The 19,285-nt window shown below is 38.0% G+C and overlaps 1 protein-coding gene across 8 annotated transcripts in view; it reads right to left on the bottom strand.

The window, feature by feature from the left end:
* The window catches only part of LOC135219389 (methyltransferase-like protein 22), a 603,918-nt gene that overhangs the window by 48,338 nt on the left and 536,295 nt on the right, over positions 1-19,285 (bottom strand). For all 8 annotated transcript variants that reach the window (XM_064256120.1, XM_064256125.1, XM_064256126.1 and 5 more), the window contains 2 exons: positions 7,219-7,404; positions 254-421 (listed from right to left, as the gene is read on the bottom strand). In XM_064256120.1, coding sequence (XP_064112190.1) covers positions 254-421; positions 7,219-7,404 — 354 coding nt within the window. The remainder of the gene's footprint in view (positions 1-253; positions 422-7,218; positions 7,405-19,285) is intronic.

Genomic DNA, 19,285 nt, shown 5'->3' with positions numbered 1-19,285 from the left:
GAGTATAATAGATAACCGCTGTATGTAATTCACATAAGTCACTAACTATTAGGAATGAAATTTGTTGCTCTTACCAGCATATTATTTACTGGTGAGATCATAATTTTAGTAAAATGATTCTGGCAGATAATACACACACCTACTCTAGTTTAAAGAGCATAAGAATGAAAATACAAAAACTGAAATCCCAAAAATTGTTTTATCATGTAAACATACCATCAGCAACAATAATTACAGAGACATGTAAACATACCATCAGCAACAATAATTACAGAGACATTTTTTAAATGCTCTTCCATGACATCTATAGTCTGGTGATTAGTGAAGTTAATTTCTTTCACTTCAGTATCAGCTGACAATAAGTGTGCATTTCTATTGAGATTACGACTGATGAGCTTCAATATGTCACCACGGTCAATGTCTGAAATAGAAAAAAACATTAATTAAGAAAACTGCATGCAACATTTACGTAGTACAGTAGTAATAGTAGTAGGGGGTTCCACCAGACCAATAAATCTAAACACTTTCTGTATGATAATCGAAATAAACTTTCAGGAACTTAAAATTTCACTATGGTACAGGTAAGATTTACGACAATACAAAATTATTAAAGCAGCAAAGTAAAGGAGCATTACTTTTCAATTGCTATTTTTGTATATATAAAAAAACATCATCCACAATTATATTGTTATAATGTAATTTATTTGTTGAAAATGGGAGTTCTCAACCATACGTATACATACAGTATAGTTATTCTGAATGTTACAGTATTACAAAAACATAATTGTGAATATTAACAAAGTATTTTTACATTGTTACTATTTTCAATCAAAATGTATACAAATGTTCATAGTAATGTGAACTACTGGTGCTCAAACCCAGCTCCAAAGTTAATAGAAATTTCTGTAGTTTACTGTAGGGTGCAAACACCACTGCAGCGTGCCCCATGTGACACATGCATGGTACTAAAGGTTCGCTGAAGTTTCCTCGTGAGCCCAACCGCACTGTTTTCTGCCTTTTACTTTTCACCTCTTTCTTTTGAAATCTCTCTCCACATCAACATTATCCTCCTTAAATTATCATCTGCTATGAGAACAAAGTCTTTGGTGAACATCCTGAGTCTAAAAATGTGACTCATCGTAACCTTTAAAGCACTGTACACTGAGCTTAAGACCTGTCAGAATTTATAAACTGTTATGGCAAAGGTATGAGTAATAAAACTAATATTTTTTGTTACCTATCATTATCAAATTATAAATAAAATGACTGAATCCATAATATCATTGTTAAGTACCCTCTCTGTTGCATTCACTATATAATTTACATCCTTAATTAATTAGCTGTGATATGTTACTCTTCAGGACTTTATCATATAAAGGATTATATGTGTTGTTTCATTTTCAATTGTAGGCGTGAAGGATGCAAACCGTGTATAATTTTGTATTGCAGTTTTAATTGGAGTATGAATTAATTAGTTGTTTTATGAATATCTTGTACTCAATATACAGTAGCAATTTTTGGGTAAGAAGGAAGAGGAACTTGCAACAAAATCAAGAGAAAGTTTACCCAAATTTTGGTGCCAAACAATTACAAATGTCAAACAGAGGTCTTAGAGAAGACCTCTGTACAGTTCTGTACCTCATTTTTATTGATTTGAGGAAAGTTGAGAAAAGTTTGAGTGAACAAGTAAGATATTCTGAACAGGAATGGTTAGCACTATAAATAACAAGAAGGCCAACTTTATGCAGATGATTACTGTATATACTTGTATTTAGTCTTATTCCAGTTTTTACAGTTTGTTGCCATGTCACCTAAAGAATATTACCTACATAATTCCAGAAAACATTAATCATAAATAGGCTTAGCAAATGTAAATGGCTTTCCTGACATACCAAGCTGATATAATCTGACAAACACTGACCATACTGTTGTGGTGGCCCTATATTGGACCATGTTTATGTATGACAAAAACTTATCAATATTTTTACTTAATAAAATATGTAAAATCTATTTTATGACAGTTTTTGAACACACTTTTGTTAGGATTAATGGAGTTCTTTCTCACTGCAGGTCTGATATACAGGCAGTCCCCGGGTTACGACGGGGGTTCTGTTCTTAAGACGCGTCGTAACCCGAAAATCGTCGTAAGCCGGAACGACGTTGGAAAAATGTCTTAAACTAATAAAAAGTTATAAAAACCTTACTTGTAATCCTTTGATTACACTACATGTTATTTCCTGTAGTTTTATGTACAACCTGGAGTTATTTTCATCAAAAAATGCTGGTTCTTGAAGGTAAAAACTATTGTAATCCTCTGGTGACACTACATTCTTGAAGTTTTATGTATAACCTGGAGTGATTTTGCCAAATCTTGAGGGCTACAAGAACAGTTGATTACTATTTACGTATCATATAGACTAATTAAAGTAAACGTATCTTTAAATAGGCTTATATATTAGTATCAACAAAACATTTACTGGCATGAGTCAGAGGCTGTTTAATGAAACGAACACTTCTCTGTCCTATCTGTTCAGAAAATAAACGTTACGTCAATCCCCAAGACCACTGTTGCCAAGACCTCTCTCTCTCTCTCTCTCTCGTCATCTCTCATCTTTCCCTGTCTCTCTCTCTCTCTCTCTCTCTCTCTCTCTCTCTCTCTGATCAAATTACTGGATAATGTCTCTTTTTGGATACTTGGAATTTGCGTTGTAATCTAACCAGAAACTTAGTTTTGTTATTATTACTGGAAGCAAGCAATGATTTTTTCATCATTTGCGTTTTTGGATTGTTATAAACTCTGCGCATCGCAAGCTAGTATTCATTCGCTCGGAAACTAGTTCCGCATATGAGGCGTCACTAAAAAAATTAGAAAAATACGACATAAAAAGTGTCGAAAATCATCATAACCTCAAAATTTTTGTTGTAATCTAACCAGAAACTTATTTTTATTAATATACTGTGCTAAACTATAAAGGATTTTTATCATAGTATGCGTTTTTTAAAAGTGTCGTTAACTCGGAGCGTCGGAAGACGCCTCTCTCTCTCTCTCTCTCTCTGATCAAATTACTGGATAATATCTCTCTTTGGATACTTGGAATTTGCGTTGTAATCTAACCAGAAACTTAGTTTTGTTATTATTACTGGAAGCAAGCAATGATTTATTCATCATTTGCACTTCTGGACTGTTATAAACTTTGCACATCGCAAGCTAGTATTCATTCGCTCGGAAACTAGTTCCGCATATGAGGCGTCACTAAAAAAATTTGAAAAATACGACATAAAGTGTCGAAAATCATCATAACCTCAAAATTTTTGTTGTAATCTAACCAGAAACTTATTTTTATTAATATACTGTGCTAAACTATAAAGGATTTTTATCATAGTATGCGTTTTTTAAAAGCGTCGTTAACTCGGAGCGTCGGAAGCGTCAGCGTCATAACGTCGCAACAAATGTCGTAACCCAGGGCGGATTTTTCAATGAATATTTAAGAAAAAGCGTCGTAACCTCGGAACGTCGTAAGCCGGAGCCGTCGTAACCTCGGAACGTCGTAAGCTGGAGCCGTCGTAACCCGGGGACTGCCTGTAGTTAGAGGGATCACCCCACCCCACCATAATGTTTGGCAGCATTGTTTTGAAAGTGCATTTAGCAAAGACTCTGGAGACTGAACAGTAAAATATAGTAGTAAGTACCTGACAAGAAATTAATTTTTAACCAAGGACTGACTTGGTGATATTACAAAAATGTAGTAGGTGTAATTTTCTTAAGATGAATTAAATTAACATCTTGAGATCCAAACTTTACTGGTAATGGACAAGATTGTCTTACGGAGTGCATAAAATTTAATTCATTCCTGGAATAATATTGGATGCAATGTGTTATATAGTAATTAACTAGATGCTAGATTTTAAGTACATGTTCTTTAGCAGGAGAGTGTTGCTAATTTTACAGATGAAGAGAATACTAATCAATTTGAACTGTTTATATTGTTGTGACCTGTTCACATTACTAAAGGAGTTGTCATAAGACTGTTATAAGAATAACTTATAAATAAATTCCTTTTTGTTAAAAAATCCACAATTATATATAAAAATATATTTCTATGTAAAAATAAATAAAACAAAGACTTTCGAACACCTGAACTGTGTTCCTCATCTTTGTTTTATATATTTTTACATAGAAATATATTTCAATATATAATTGTGGATTTTTTAACAATTTGCTTTCACGAGACTGTGAATTTCTTAACAAGTTAATTTTAAGTACAGTAGTACCTCGACATACGAAAGTCCCAGCTTACGAAAAATTCAAGTTACAAAAGCAAATACGAAGATTTTTTTGGCTCTACATACGAAAATAATTCAGGTTACGAAAAGTTGTTGCTGTAAAGTCCCGAGATTCACCCATACCGCCGAGAACAATTTTAAAACTTGTGTGCAGCTAACTGAGTAGACTTGCCACCATCCTCCCACTCTCCCATTGGTTCCTGATGCTAGTCACCGCCATGAGATCCTGCTCTCCTATTGGTCAGCATCTCTCCCATTGTGCTCTATGTAAAGGCGTTCTTCTTCAGCCATTGCTTCGCACCAGCGTTATTGTATGCACACGGAATTCGTTTGTTCACATATACGATTTAGTTTGTTAACGTAAATTCGTGTTAAGTGATTTCGTTGTACTACTTTATCGTGTTGTGTGAGAACTTAATTAGTATACTACATATGTAACTAAATTACGTACAGTATAGTCATAGGTCCCAAGAAAGTTGCTGAAGTTCACGGAAAGAAGAGGATGCTTTCTATGGAGATAAAAATGGACATTATCAAGAAGTATCAAGCTGGCATGTGCTTCAGTGTGATCGCTAAGGAATACGGCCGATATCCGTCGATGATAGGCACCATCCTTAAGCAGAAGGAAGCCATCAAAGCAGCTACACCTTCCAAGGGTGTGACTATTTTGTCCAACAAGAGGAGCCACTTGCATGATGAGATGGAGAGGCTGCTTCTTCTATGGATTGAGGACAAAGAAATCGCTGGCGATATGATAACTGAGACGGCAATCTGCCAGAAGGCCAGCGCTATTTTCAGCGATTTGATTGCCCAAGCCAAAAATGACGGAGGAGAAGGGACATCGACGGCAACCCCAGACTTCAAGGCTTCTCGGGGGTGGTTTGATAAATTCCGTAAACGGAAGAAAAAGAATCTTAACGAAGGAATACTCCGCTAGGATATCTTCCTCGAGGCCAGGAGGGTGGGGAGGGGCATTGTCCAACACCAGCAGACATTTCAGGGGGAGGCGCTTCTCTTCCAAAAAACTCTTCACAGTCGGGCCGAAACACAGATTTACCCACTCCGTGAACAAAAGCCTCGTTACCCAGGCTTTTGCATTAGTCCTCCACATCACTGGAAGCTTCTCCTTCAATACTTTGTGGGCCTTGAAGGCTCGAGGAGTCTCGGAGTGATACACCAGTAGGGGCTTCACCTTGCAATCCCCACTGGCGTTCGAACAAAGTGCGAGCGTAAGCCTGTCTTTCATAGGCTTATGCCCGGGTAGCTTCTTCTCTTCCTCCGTGATGTATGTCCGACGAGGCATTTTTTTCCAAAAAAGGCCAGTCTCATCACAGTTGAAGACTTGCTGAGAACTGTAGCCTTCCTTGGTCATCATCTCGTCGAACGTCTTTTTAAAGGCTTCGGCCGCTTTCGTGTCCGAGCTGGCAGACTCCCCATGACGCACCACCGAATGGATGCCAGTCCGTTTACAAAATTTCTCGAAACCAGCCATGCGAAGCCTTGAACTCTGGGGTTGGCGTTGAAGTCCCTTCCCCTCCCTCGTCTTCCGCCTGCGCAATCAAATCGCCGAAAATAGCACTGGCCTTGTGAGCGATTGCTGTCTCCGTTACTGTATCGCCAGCGATTTCTTTGTCTTTTATCCAGATGAGGAGCAGCCGTTCCATCTCGTCGTGCACATGGCTCCTCTTGCTGGACAAAATAGTGATGCCCTTCGACGGTGTAGTTGCTTTGATGGCATCCTTCTGTTTAAGGATGGTGCCTATTGTCGACGGATTACGGCCGTATTCCTTTGCGATCACACTCAATCGCATACCAGCTTCGTACTTCTTTATGATCTCCATCTTTGTCTCCAAAGAGAGCATGCGCTTCTTTCCGTGAATTTCAACTTTCTTGGGACCCATGACTACGTTAATTTACGTAAAGTTACACAATATACAGTCTTCGCACAACACGATAATATGTACTGCAACGAAATCACTAACGAATTTACGTTACTAAACGAAATCCATGGAGCGAACGAATGCCGATTGCGTACGGTAAAGTTTCGGGTGCGGAGTGGCCGAGCTAAGGGATGCCAGCGCGTACGTATAGAAGATGCATGATGGGAGGGATGCTGTCCAATCAGAGAGAAGGATCTCATGGCTTGGCTAGCATCAGGAACCAATAGGAGAGCAGGAGGATGGTGGCGAGTCTACTAGCACTAAAATGGCGGCGTGCGGCGCGAGTTTCAAAATTGTTATCGGGCGAATCTCGGACTTTCAGAAACCTTTCGTATCTTGAAAACTTTTTCGTATGTAGAGCAGTAAAATTTTTCGCACTTTTTGGCTTTCGTAAGTTGAGCCTTCGTATCTCGAGGTACTACTGTACTAGAAGAACTAGAATCTGACATTGTTAAGTTGGAAAAAATACTAAACTGACCATAATTAGCAATCGTCACTGATGGAAGCAAACCACAACATCAAACTTTGAATCTTTCACCAAGTACGTATTGGCAAACAACCATCTGAAATTCAATGAAGTAGCTGTGCACAAACTGCTGATGTTGGTCGGAGGCTGGCAGAGAACAAATTTAGCTCTCTGCTAGTTTGTTTCCACACACAAAAGAAGAGGTGCTACAGAGCAAATTTTTAATTCTTAAGCTGCTGTAGGTTAGGGAACCATAGCTATGCAATTACTTGGTAATTTACTTACATAAAAAGTCATTTTCAACTTCTGGTAAAAGGTAGGGAAAGTTTTTTGGGATTTTTTTTCTTATACCTTGTGCATTTGCATATTTTCTTTCTATTGATGTGTTTTTCCTTTAAATTGGCCAACCTCAAAGTTTACCCAGCCTGAGTTAAGGTATTTACTAGCCCATAATATAGCAAAAATGAATGGAAAGGAATGGCGAGGTAAAAAAAAATGTTAAAAAAGCACACAAAGGATAAGCCTTACCTGTGACTGTAACCTGTTTAGCAAACATGGCTGCTACAATGGCTGTTAGGCCTACACCAGCAGCTAACTCCAAGACATGCTTCCCTGCAAATATATCTGGTTTGTGAAGTATGAAGTCTGCTAAGTACAAAGCTCCTCCCCATACTTGTTCACCAACCAAGTCTAGAGTTGTTGCACTTTGATGTTCTGTTTGACAAAAAAGGAAAGGAACTAAATGAGCCATAATGGACTAAAATAATTCTAACTAAACATACTTTCACTAAAATGATTCTAATTGACATTCTATGACTATGTGAATAAACAGCCTAATAATTACAAAATAATTTTGGAAATTTCTTTAACAAAAAATATCTGCATAAATTGAAAGTGGTCATATTACACTAAATGGCAAGAGACCTCCCCTCAAACAAGGTAAGGTCCAAGAGATTCTACTCTTAAGTCAGTATAAGTCCTTACTTTAAAACAAGAGGAATAAACATTTAATGGAAGGGGAGGGAGTGGGTATTCAATTGATGATAAATACCTAAGTTGGTAACAGTTACTATTTCATTCAGTACATTCTTCACTACTTTGATTTCTACATTCTACAGTTTCCAGAGCCACAAAGTCATTATACATCTCACAATAATTGAGTTCAGTCCATCTTGTGACACCTCTTCCTGTATTCATCTGCTTGCAGAGTATGTACCCTAGATGACTGCCAATGTGAAATGTTCAAAACTATGCAATTAAGGAGATATCACTATTTGCAAACTTCCATCACTTACTGATTCTAATGTTTTCTATTCACATCAATAAATTGTAAGCAACTAGAATTTGAGACATTTACTGTGTTCAAAAGACACAAGGAATAATTTCAGTTTTATTGTCTTTTAAATGATTTAACTTCTGAAATTTTGGTTTTACAAAGTAGGGGCATTGCACTGGAGCATACAGATAAACAATAGTTATATTTGAACTTTTTAAGGGGGCTTCCACTTTAATTTTTTATGAATATTTTTTAGTTTTCAAAAACTGGTTAAACGGCCGTAAGACATGAGCAACAACTACGTTATCACGTGGTCAAAGCATTTTTCAAAATATTAAAATTGATGGGGTTTGGCCCTGGCCCTCCCCACACAGTGAGGGAGGGATGACATTTGGTTCCTAATGTCTATTGTATTTTTTCCTTTTTCTGCCTAATTTATTAATTATTTTGATTTTTATATCACCTAATCTCCTACATCTGGCACCAACAATGGCTGATTCCTTGGCGGGTGTGTGGTCTGAGCAAGGCAGCACTGCTGCAGCAGAGAGCCAGAATGAGTCAGTGTGCCCCACACTTGAAAAGGGCCAGGTACACTGCTCTTTACTCTGAGCATTTTCTTCGCTATTTGCGGTGTTTTTTGCTGTTTTTTTTACATCCTGTAACTCTAAATACAATCTACATACTTTAATATGTGTACCAGAGTGAAAGTGAGACAAAATGTCGAAACAGAACTGCGCATCTGTGGCCTGTTTAGCAAATTTTGCTAAAAAGAGACAGAGGGTCGAAGGTTTGAGTAGCAACAGTGGAGATGTTGATGTGGCAGTGACACCACTGCCACCGCCATTGTTGGCAGATGTCTCCAGCACTGTCCCACCACCATCACCACCACCACCGACAACAACATCACGAGGCTCTGTTTTGACAGCTGAGAGCCCCGCCCCCAATGCCTTGGCGTCGTGTGCTGCACAATCAGCTGAGGCTCTTTCACCTTCACAATTATGCTCACAATTGGTGAAAGTAATAAAGGATGATGAAAAGGGAGTACATGATGACAAGTTCATTATATCTAGATCTCAGTTAGAGAAAATAGAGTCGAATAATAGATGCAAGGTAGGGAATTGTAGGAGTAAACTTCAGATGGATGTCATTGCCAATAGGTGGGATACTGATATTGTTATGAAGTGCCAATCGTATATGTTTGCGGATAATTCCACAGCAAAGCGAATAAGTAGCTATGGAAAATCTCTTCACCATCAATTTAGTGAGATAAATCTCGAGGAAATATGTAATTCTTTGATTTCTGGTGTCAGACAAACTCGGCTAGTGAAAAGAAGTGGATTTATAGGTAAGGACCCTATTTCAGCGACGTCATATTCAAGACATTGCTGCTTTTTGTATAAGAAAATGAAAATGCATATGGATACATATCAAAAGAAGGCACAAGAGTTCATAAAGAAATATTATATAGAGAAAGGATTAACTGAGAGTGATGAAAATGGTATGATAAACATTGACGTTTCCTTTGATGGGACTTGGCTTGCTCAGGGCCAAAAGTCCCATGTAGGTGTTGGTTTTGTGACAGAAGTGTATTTGGATGCTATCATAGATGTGATTGTGCTAAGCAATTATTCCAAAATCTGTGAGAGAAAGGAAGAGAAGAAGCACAGGTGCAATAAGAATTTTGATGGCCTAGCAGGTGCTATGGAAGCTGAGGAAGCGAGACATTTGTGGTCCTAGTCAGAAAATTATGGGTTCAGATACATAAAATTTGTGGGGGGATGGTGATTCTTAGGCATACACAACTGTGTGTGAATTGAATGAAGGTAGAGGATCATATGATGACCATTAAGTAAAAAAATTGGAAAGGATAAATCATGTGCATAAATGTATGGGTAGCAGGCTTGAGAAAGCAAAGAAAACTGCAAGTGAACTGTATACTTAAAAGTCAGGCAAGATAGTGAAGAAAAGTTTATTAGCAGGATGAGACAAGCTCACAAAGACCACAATTGAAAAATTTCAATCATTTTATGGAAATGAAATTAAAAGGCAATATCGGCACTGATGTGGAAACAATGAGACTTGCAATAATGGCCACCTTTTACCATCACACGTCATCAGACAATCGGAGAGAACGTCATAGCTTGTGCCCCAGAGGGACTTTGTCATGGTGTTTTTACCAGCGGGCCATTGCACATGGAAGGAGACCACCATCTCATAAAGATCAGATGATTTTGCTGACTAAACTTCCACCGGCATTGTATGAATATGTAAAGGGAGTATTCCAGGACCTTTCATGCCCATCACCTCTCCAGCTATGTTTGAAAGGGTTCATGCAAAACCCTAATGGGGTACTTTGGCAGAAGTGCCCAAAAACAAAGTTTTTTGGCCTAAATAGAGTGCTTTTTGGTGCACAAGTAACAACAATTGAACACAACTTCGGCTATGAGAAGTTCAACTTACTAACATATCTGTTTGGCACAAGTGAAAGTAAAGAAAAAGTTCTTCGTATCCAAGAAATAAAAAGGCTTGAAAAACAAACTCCAAAGGTCAAAAAACCATACGAGTAAAAAAACACTCAAAATGAGTCAAGAATATAAACCTGGTAGATATAAACTTTTACTAAATTGGTTTCAAACCAAGTGACAGAGTCAAGTGGTACTTGATGATACCTGAGCAAATAATACCCCCTTCTTTTTTTTTGTGTGGGGGGGGGGGAGGGACTGAGCCAGAAACCAAGCAAAAAAAACACTAAGAACTATTAGAAAGAAGGAAAGGCAGTCTGAACTCAGCACTAGTGAGTATCAAACTTTTATTTGTAACATGTTTTTGCTCAAAGATAAGTTCCCCCCCCCCAAAAAAAAAAAAAAAAAAAAAAAAACAAAAAAAAAAAAAAAAAAAAAAACTTATTGACCGTTACAGCCGTTTATCTCAGTTTTCACTTTTTTGCACTTCAAGTGCGAGCTACTTTTTTATTTTTGGGCCAGTTTTAAAATTATATATACCATTGGAAAAGGAAAGACATGAATATTTTGCTGGGGCTAGATTTTTTTTTAGGTTGACGAGGAACCCGTGATAACCAAATTAACAAAATTGGGGGGAAAATCTCCCATTGCCCCTCATCCCCCCCAAAAAAGAGGAAAAATTGATAAACTGTTCCTAACGTTTTTTTCCTACCATGATATACTTTCTCTGTATGAAGCTGCATTGCAATAGCTCTTAAAATGGAGTAGTTACATTTTTAATTTTTTTTAAATTTCTTCAATAAAATCCAAAATAATCATCCGATCACTCTGAATTTTTTTCTGGAACATCACCTTATATATATGTATAACATAAAAATTTCATAAAAATTGGGGCATTATTTCTATATATAAGGGGTATGCCCCCTTAAGAAGGGAAAAATTTTAGTTTTAAATTTTTGCTTGATAGTCATCACTTGTACTATACCCACATCAACCTTCACAAATTCAACATCTCTAACTTTCACTTATTTTGGGTGTAGGTTACACAAATTCTTAAAAAATTTAATGGAAAATGCTAAAAATCAAAACGACACAGCATCTGAGTAGAGAATGCAGCATTTCTATCTAGAAGTTCTGTATCAGTTTCACACTGTCTCATTGACATCATGTTGCCGTCTTTGAGTTAACAAAATGACATTTTTATAATAAAAAAAAGTTTTAATTATACTTACCCAGTAATTATATAGCTAGAGTTTCACTCGCCCAGTAGTTAAATTCCAAATTTGCAGATTGCGCTAATTTTCTGTTTTGTTTTGACAAAGTAAAAATGACCCCACCTACTTTTGGGGAAAGAAGAGGTACCACCTGACAAAGAGCTCAGTTTGTTTCATGCCTTTAAAAAGAAAAGACCATGCCAGGGGTCAGAAGGGGGCCTCTGATTATATATTTACTGGGTAAGTATAATTAAAACTTTATTTTATTATAGAAATGTCAATTTTAATTATGGGACTTACCCATTAAAGGGATTTTCACGAAGGAAAAATCTATTTCTGTGGGAAGACCTGTGTTGCCCGGTGAAAAGGTTCCTGCTTATGCCTTTTCTAGTATAAATAGGTTCTAAATATAATAGAGAAAAAAGCTAGCATGGTATGCTGAGGTTACTACCCTCGTACAAGGCGAGAGGAAGCCAATATTCACAGGTCTTCTGCCAATTAGAGATTCCCTTTCCAAAATCCCCCTCTAGATATGGGCCTTTCCATCGGCAACACTTCCTCTCTCGCCGCCACCACCACTGCTCCACCACGACCCGAGCGCCCCTATCAATCCTGGATTAGACCCGTTCTTTGGCTTGGATTGGTATAGGGATGGGAAACCAATAGAAAGGGCTGGGTTCACCGGGCGACACAGGTCTTCTCCCAGAAATATATTCTTCCTTCGTCAAAATCCCTTTTCTGGGTTTGACCTGTGTTCGCTGGTGAAAAGTTACTAGAGAATGCCTGTCCAAGCCTCATAAGTCTTATTTATAATTGTCAGGAAGGAGTCAATGAAACCGAAGGTTCATTTTAACTTAAATTTACTTAATTAATATTTACGCTATATTCATTTTTAAATTTAAATTTACTTTTACTCCTTAGACTAAGACTTAAAATTAGAAAAAACCTGATTGCACTACATAAGATATATCAGGCAATACTACATTCACAGGATATGTACAGCGTTGTCTACAAAATAGTTGTGGACAAAATTAATTCTATGTACAATCTTCGGTGGCAGGATGACGACGCTCAGGCCCTCTCAACCCAAAGGAGAGAGGTATAGTGGAGAGTACGAGCGAGGCAGGTAGGAAGGAGAGAGTATCAGGGGGGTGGGGGGAGAAGGAGTAATTCATAATTCAGGGGATACTATGCTCTCTGCCGCAATAGCTGGAAATTTAAGGGCTTCTAAATTCTTTAGACAGTGGCGCTTAACCCTCTTACGCCGGAGCCGTAAAAATCAAAACCTCTCCCGTATGCCGGAGCTGGTCTGGAGTGAGCACGGAAGCGGAAAAAATAATTTTTTCAAAAAATCACGGCGCGCTTAGTTTTCAAGATTAAGAGTTCATTATTGGCCCCCTTTTTTTGTCATTGCATGAAGTTTAGTATGCAATCATCAAAAATGAAAAAAATATCATTATCATATGTAAATAATGCGATATATGGTAGCAAAAAAAAAAAAAATTCATACATAATTGTATTCAAATCACGCTGTGCAAAAAATGGTTGAAGCTAACGAGTTACTTTTTTTTCGTTGTATTGTACACTAAATTGCGACCATTTTGATATATAACACATTGCAAAACGATAAAAGCAACACAAAAATTATTATCACAAAATGATGCATGAATTCGTTACGCGTGGATGTAAAAAAATGATTTAAAAAAAAATTCACCGTAAATCTAAATATTGTTCTAGAGACTTCCAATTTGTTTCAAAAAGAAGACAAATGATTGAATATTACGATACTGTAAGAGTTTTAGATTAGAATTGCAGATTTTGACCATTTCGGACCAGTTAAAGTTGATCGAATGTCAAAATTTTTATATATATTTTTTATATGCAAATATTTCAAAAATTAGAAAAGCTACAACCTTCAAATATTTTTTGTTGTATTCTTCATGAATTTGCGCACATTTTCATATATTAAACTCTATAAAATGCCCAATATAAAAAGGTGCAAATATTAGGATAATGTGACGTACGCATTTTGGAGACTTGCGGCCGCGGATCAGCGAGCGGAGGGAAGGAAAAAGTTTTTTTCAAAAATTCACAATAAATCGAAATATTGTTCTAGAGACTTCGAATTTGTTTCAAAATGAAGAGAAATGACTGAATATTACTAGACCGTAAGAGTTTACCTTAAAATTACGTTTTTCGACCATTTCGGTTGAGTCAAAGTTGACAGTAGGTAGTTTTTTTTATAATTATCATATTTTGTATGCAAATATTTTGAAAAGGAGAAAAGCTACAACCTTCCATTATTTTTTGTTGTATTGTTCATGAATTTGCGCACATTTTCATATATGAAACTCTATAAAAAGCCTAATATGAAAAGGAGCAAATATTAGGATAATGTGACGTACGCATTTTGGAGATTTGCGGCCACGAATCGGCGCGCGGAGGGAAGGAAAGTTTTTTTCAAAAATTCACCATAAATCGAAATATTGTTCTAGAGACTTCGAATTTGTTTCAAAATGAAGAGAAATGACTGAATATTACTAGACCATAAGAGTTTTAGCTTACAATTACGTTTTTTGACCATTTCGGTTGAGTCAAAGTTGACCGTACGTAGTTTTTTTTCCTAATTATCGTGATTTGTATGCAAATATTTTGAAAATGAGAAAAGCTACAACCTTCAATTATTTTTTGTTGTATTGTTCATGAATTTCGCACATTTTCATATATGAAACTCTATAAAAAGCCTAATATGAAAAGGAGCAAATATTAGGATAATGCGACGTACGCATTTAGGAGATTTGCGGCAGTGAATCGGCGCGCGGAGGGAAGGAAAATGTTTTTTTTCAAAAATTCACCATATATCGAAATATTGTTCTAGAGACTTCGAATTTTTTTCAAAATGAGGAGATATGACTGAATATTACTAGACCGTAAGAGTTTTAGCTTACAATTACGTTTTTCAACCATTTCGGTTGAGTCAAAGTTGACAGTAGGTAGTTTTTTTCCTAATTATCGTGATTTGTATGCAAATATTTCGAAGATGAGAAAAGCTACAACCTTCAATGATTTTTTGTTGTATTTTTCATGAATTTGCACACATTTTCATATATGAAACTCTATAAAAAGCCTAATATGAAAAGGAGCAAATATTAGGATAATGTAACGTACGCATTTCGGAGATTTGCGGCCGCGAATCGGCGCGAGGAGGGAAGGAGAGGGAAGGAAGAAGTTTTTTTTTCAAAAATTCACCATAAATCGAAATATTGTTCTAGAGACTTCAATTTGTTTCAATATGAAGAGAAAAAGGATTTTGACGTAGGAAAAATCTATTTCTGGGCGATGGGTTCGTGTCGCCCAGTGAAATAATCCTTTAGTTTATTATTTCTAAGGTAAATGAGCTAACAAATACCAGAGATAAAACAAATCAAAGAAGATGTCAGTATAACTGACTCGCTCACCCAGAATAAAAGAAGGGTGTCGGTATGGTAACTGGGGCGAGTGAGACCACTACCACGAACTTCTTGCCATTTAGAATTCTTCTATATCAAAATTCCCAAACGAGAGAGCCGATCCACAGGTTGAGGCGGCAACTACTACCACTACACCCCACGCCACGCCGATCACCGCGCCTCTGGTGGCCATCCTGAAGTTAGCAGGCAATCTTGGGCGGCAGGGCAGGGCAGTGGTGGGATTTCACTGGGCGACACGAACCCATCGCCCAGAAATAGATTTTTCCTACGTCAAAAAAAAAAATCCTTTTTCCCCTCTTTCTTTTCCTTTTCCCTCCTTTTTCTCCTTTTTTCTTTTTTCCACAACATTTCTCCCTCTGGGGTCCCCCTTCCTCCTTTCTCCTTCTTTCCTCTCCTCTTCCTTCCCCTCTCTTCTCCTCTTCTCTGGGCTCAGTTCATGTCGCTGCGTGAAATAGTACCAGAGAAATAGCACAAGATTGAAGAAAATACAAGAGGGTCTCAATAAAACCAAAAATCAAATCTACAATACTATAATTTAGAGAAAAAGGTATGTATACAAAATAATAACATCCAAGGGAACTTGTGAAATTATATATAAATTTACAAGTAATCATATCCACTTAATCTCTAAATGTGAGATAAATCATAGTAAATGTTTCTCACAAACATATATAAAAAATTATTTTAAAAAATATACAAAATATTACAAGCATCAAAATATTATTGTATGATAGTGTGTGTAATCTTAACAATACAATAAGGGAACACACTCAATAGATTTCACATATACAAATATTGAAAAATCACAAAGCATCAAACCATTGTAAGATGAGAGTGTGGGACCCTAGCATAAAAATAAGGGAACCACACTTGTTAAGCTTATATATATATACAAAAATTGTGGGTGACCCTAGCAAAAAAATAAGGGACACACCACTAAGCCATTCAGATAAGCAGCTAAGGCTAAAGGCGAAGTGTAGAGCAGTACGGTAGGATGGACGAAATGTTAAATGAGGCAGGCAGAAAGGAGATCTGGATCTTCAACTATAACTACTGGGCAGAGTCAGGAGAAACTATGTTTCCCGCTGCCACTGCTGAAAATTTTAGAGATTCTAGGGACTTTAAATAGTGTCGCTTAAACACTGTCGGCGATTTCCATCCAGTATACTTTTTCAATTCATCAAAATTCATGTGCTGGAAATAGTTAATTGAGGTGGCTACTGCCCTGACATCATGTGCTTTAGGGAAAGATTCAGGGTTTGCTTGTTTAATAAAGTAGAGGATCTGTTGTTTTATGCCTTTAATTGATAAAGTGCCACCCTTTTCTCTCCTAAAGAGGGGACCCGAAGAGGAGGAGGATGTCCTAGACAGAAAGGCTCATAAGGTCATTACTGGACAAAGAGAAGGGTCTTGAGGAAGAGGAATGACTTTCCAAGGTTCCCACCTCAATAAAGGATCCTCATTTTTAGCTAAAAAGCTGCGATCCGGGGAGAGTAGAACTTCTCCTGAGGGGAGAAATTCTATATGTCCCGTATCTCTGGACAGAGCCGACAGTTCTGAAATTCTAGCTCCTGAAGCCAGGCTTAGCAAAAATAATGTTTTTCTTAAGAGCATTATAAACGAACAAGTTGAGTTGTCAGTGTCTGAAGCCAATTTGAGGACATCATTCAAAAACCATGACACAGAAGTAGGCCTTACAGAAGGTCTAAGTCTAGCACAAGCCTTGGGAATAGACGAAAAATAGGAATCTGTTAAGTCTATGTTAAAACCCATTTGAAAGATCTTCTTCAAGGCTGATTTATTTGTAGTAATAGTGAAAGACTTGTAAGAGAGGATGGACAAGTAAACATGGGAATGGTAATGGGGATATCTAGGGATGAAGTGATACGAGCCTTAAAAAGAATGAGAAATGGGAAGGCAACAGGACCTGACTTAATCCCAGTCGAAGTTTGGAAAGCCTTAGGAGAGGAAGGGGTAGACATCTTGTATGATCTGATGGTAAAAATATTCGAACAGGAAAAGATACCAGAAGAATGGCGGGAAAGCATATTGATACCTATATTTAAAGGTAAAGGTGATGTCCAGGAATGCAGTAATTATAGAGGTATAAAACTAATGTCTCACACGTTGAAGATTTTGAAAGAATCATAGATAGCAGGCTGAGAGAGGAAGTTAGAATAGGGAAGGAACAGTTAGGATTTATGAAGGGAAGTGGCACAACAGATGGAATATTTTGCATAAGGCAGCTAATGGAGAAATTCAGAGAAAAACAACGAGACCTGCATCTGGTATTCATAGACCTTGAAAAGGCCTATGACAGAGTGCCAAGGCAAGAAATATGGAGATGTTTGAGGGAGAAGATGGTGCCGGAAAAGTATGTCAGAAGTTATTCAGGAGATGTACAGGAATGTGTATACTAGAGTGAGGAGTAGTGTTGGTGAGATGGATGGATTTGAGAGGAGGAGTTGAATTACACAGGGGTCAGCACTTAGCCCATTCATCTTCAACATCGTGATGGATGTAATGACCAGGGATGTTAGAGAAGCAGTGCCATGGTGCATATTACGCGGATGACATTGTGTTGTGTTCAGAGGGGAAAGAGGAGTTGGAGGGGAGGTTGGAGAGGTGGAGAGCAGCGCTTGAGGAGAGAGGAATGAGAATAAGCAGATCAAAAACCGAATATATGTGTTCTAGTATTACTGAGGACGGTGGAAGTAGCATAAGATTGGGTGGGGAAGAAATAAAGAAAGTACAGAAGTTCAAGTACTTAGGGTCCGTATTGGAGGATAGTGAAGCATGGACCAAGAGGTGAGACACTGAATTCAGGCAGGATGGAATAACTGAGGGTCTGAGGTCTGCATCAGGGGGACAAGAAGGTCCCTCTGAAATTGAAAGGAAAGTTCCATAGGACGGTGGTCAGACCAGCAATGTTATATGGAACAGAAACGGCAAGTATGAGGAAAACAGAGGAGAAGAAGATGGATGTAGCAGAAATGAGAATGTTGAGATGGATGTCGGGAGTAACAAGGGAAGATAGGATTAGAAATGAGTATATAAGAGGATCAACAAAGGTAGCTGAAATATCGAAGAAAATACAGGAAGGAAGGCTTCGATGGTATGGACACCTGTTACGAAGGGAGGAACGTCATGTTGGAAGACATACGATGGAAATGGAAGTGCGGGGTAGAAGGAAGAAGGGAAGACCAAGAAAGAGATGGCGTGATTGTGTAAGGGAAGATATGGAATTGAAAGGTATAAATGAGAACGAGGCACAAGACAGAAATCGATGGAGACGACTATTCGTAATGGCGACCCCATATAAAAATGGGTTTAAGCTAGGAAGAAGAAGAAGAAGAAGAAGAATAGTGCTAGCTGCTAACCCTTTTTCAAACAAGGACCTAAAAAAGGATATAGCTGAATTGATAGTCATGATTTTGATGTTTGATTCCTTCAGGAAAGATGCCAACTTCTTAACTGCAGCGTCATACTGCCTCAAAGTTGAATCCCTTTTATCTGATTCCAGGAAAAGGATATTCTGGGGATCTATACCTGCATCTTTTTTAGCCGCAAATTTCATGAAGTCCATAAAGTTAGGGCTTTGAGAATTCCTGAGGAAGCGAACACAGTCTTCATTTGTACTGATTGAGAGAGTCTGGGATTGGGAATCCGTTGGGGGCGAAGACCCAATTCCAGAAGCAGGGGATACCAATTGCTCTTCGGCCAGTCCGGTGCTACTAGTACCACTTATCCCTTGAAAGTCCTGAGTTTGTTCAGAACTTTCAGAAGAAGATTCACTGGAGGAAAGATGTAAATCTTCTTCCACTGGTTCCAGTCTATGGACAGAGCGTCTGTGACATATGCCAGAGGGTCCAGGTTGGGAGCCACATAGCATGGAAGCTTGTGGTTTGCTTGAGAAGCGAAGAGATCGACTTGGAGACCTGGGACACTCCGGCGTATCCATTGAAACGAACTGTTGTCCAGAGACCATTCTGACTCCAAGGGAACTGACCGGGATAGAGCGTTTGCTATCACATTCCTTACTCCCGCCAGGTGGGTGGAGGAGAGGTGCCATTTGTACTTGTCCGCCAGGGAAAAGATGGCTATCATGACATGGTTTAGATGTCTTGATTTGGAACCTCCCCTGTTGATGCTGTGTACTACTACTGCACTGTC

Source organism: Macrobrachium nipponense, chromosome 1 (assembly GCF_015104395.2).
Source record: "Macrobrachium nipponense isolate FS-2020 chromosome 1, ASM1510439v2, whole genome shotgun sequence".
NCBI classification, from domain to species: Eukaryota; Metazoa; Arthropoda; class Malacostraca; order Decapoda; family Palaemonidae; genus Macrobrachium; species Macrobrachium nipponense.
This window is presented reverse-complemented; position numbering and strand designations above follow the sequence as displayed.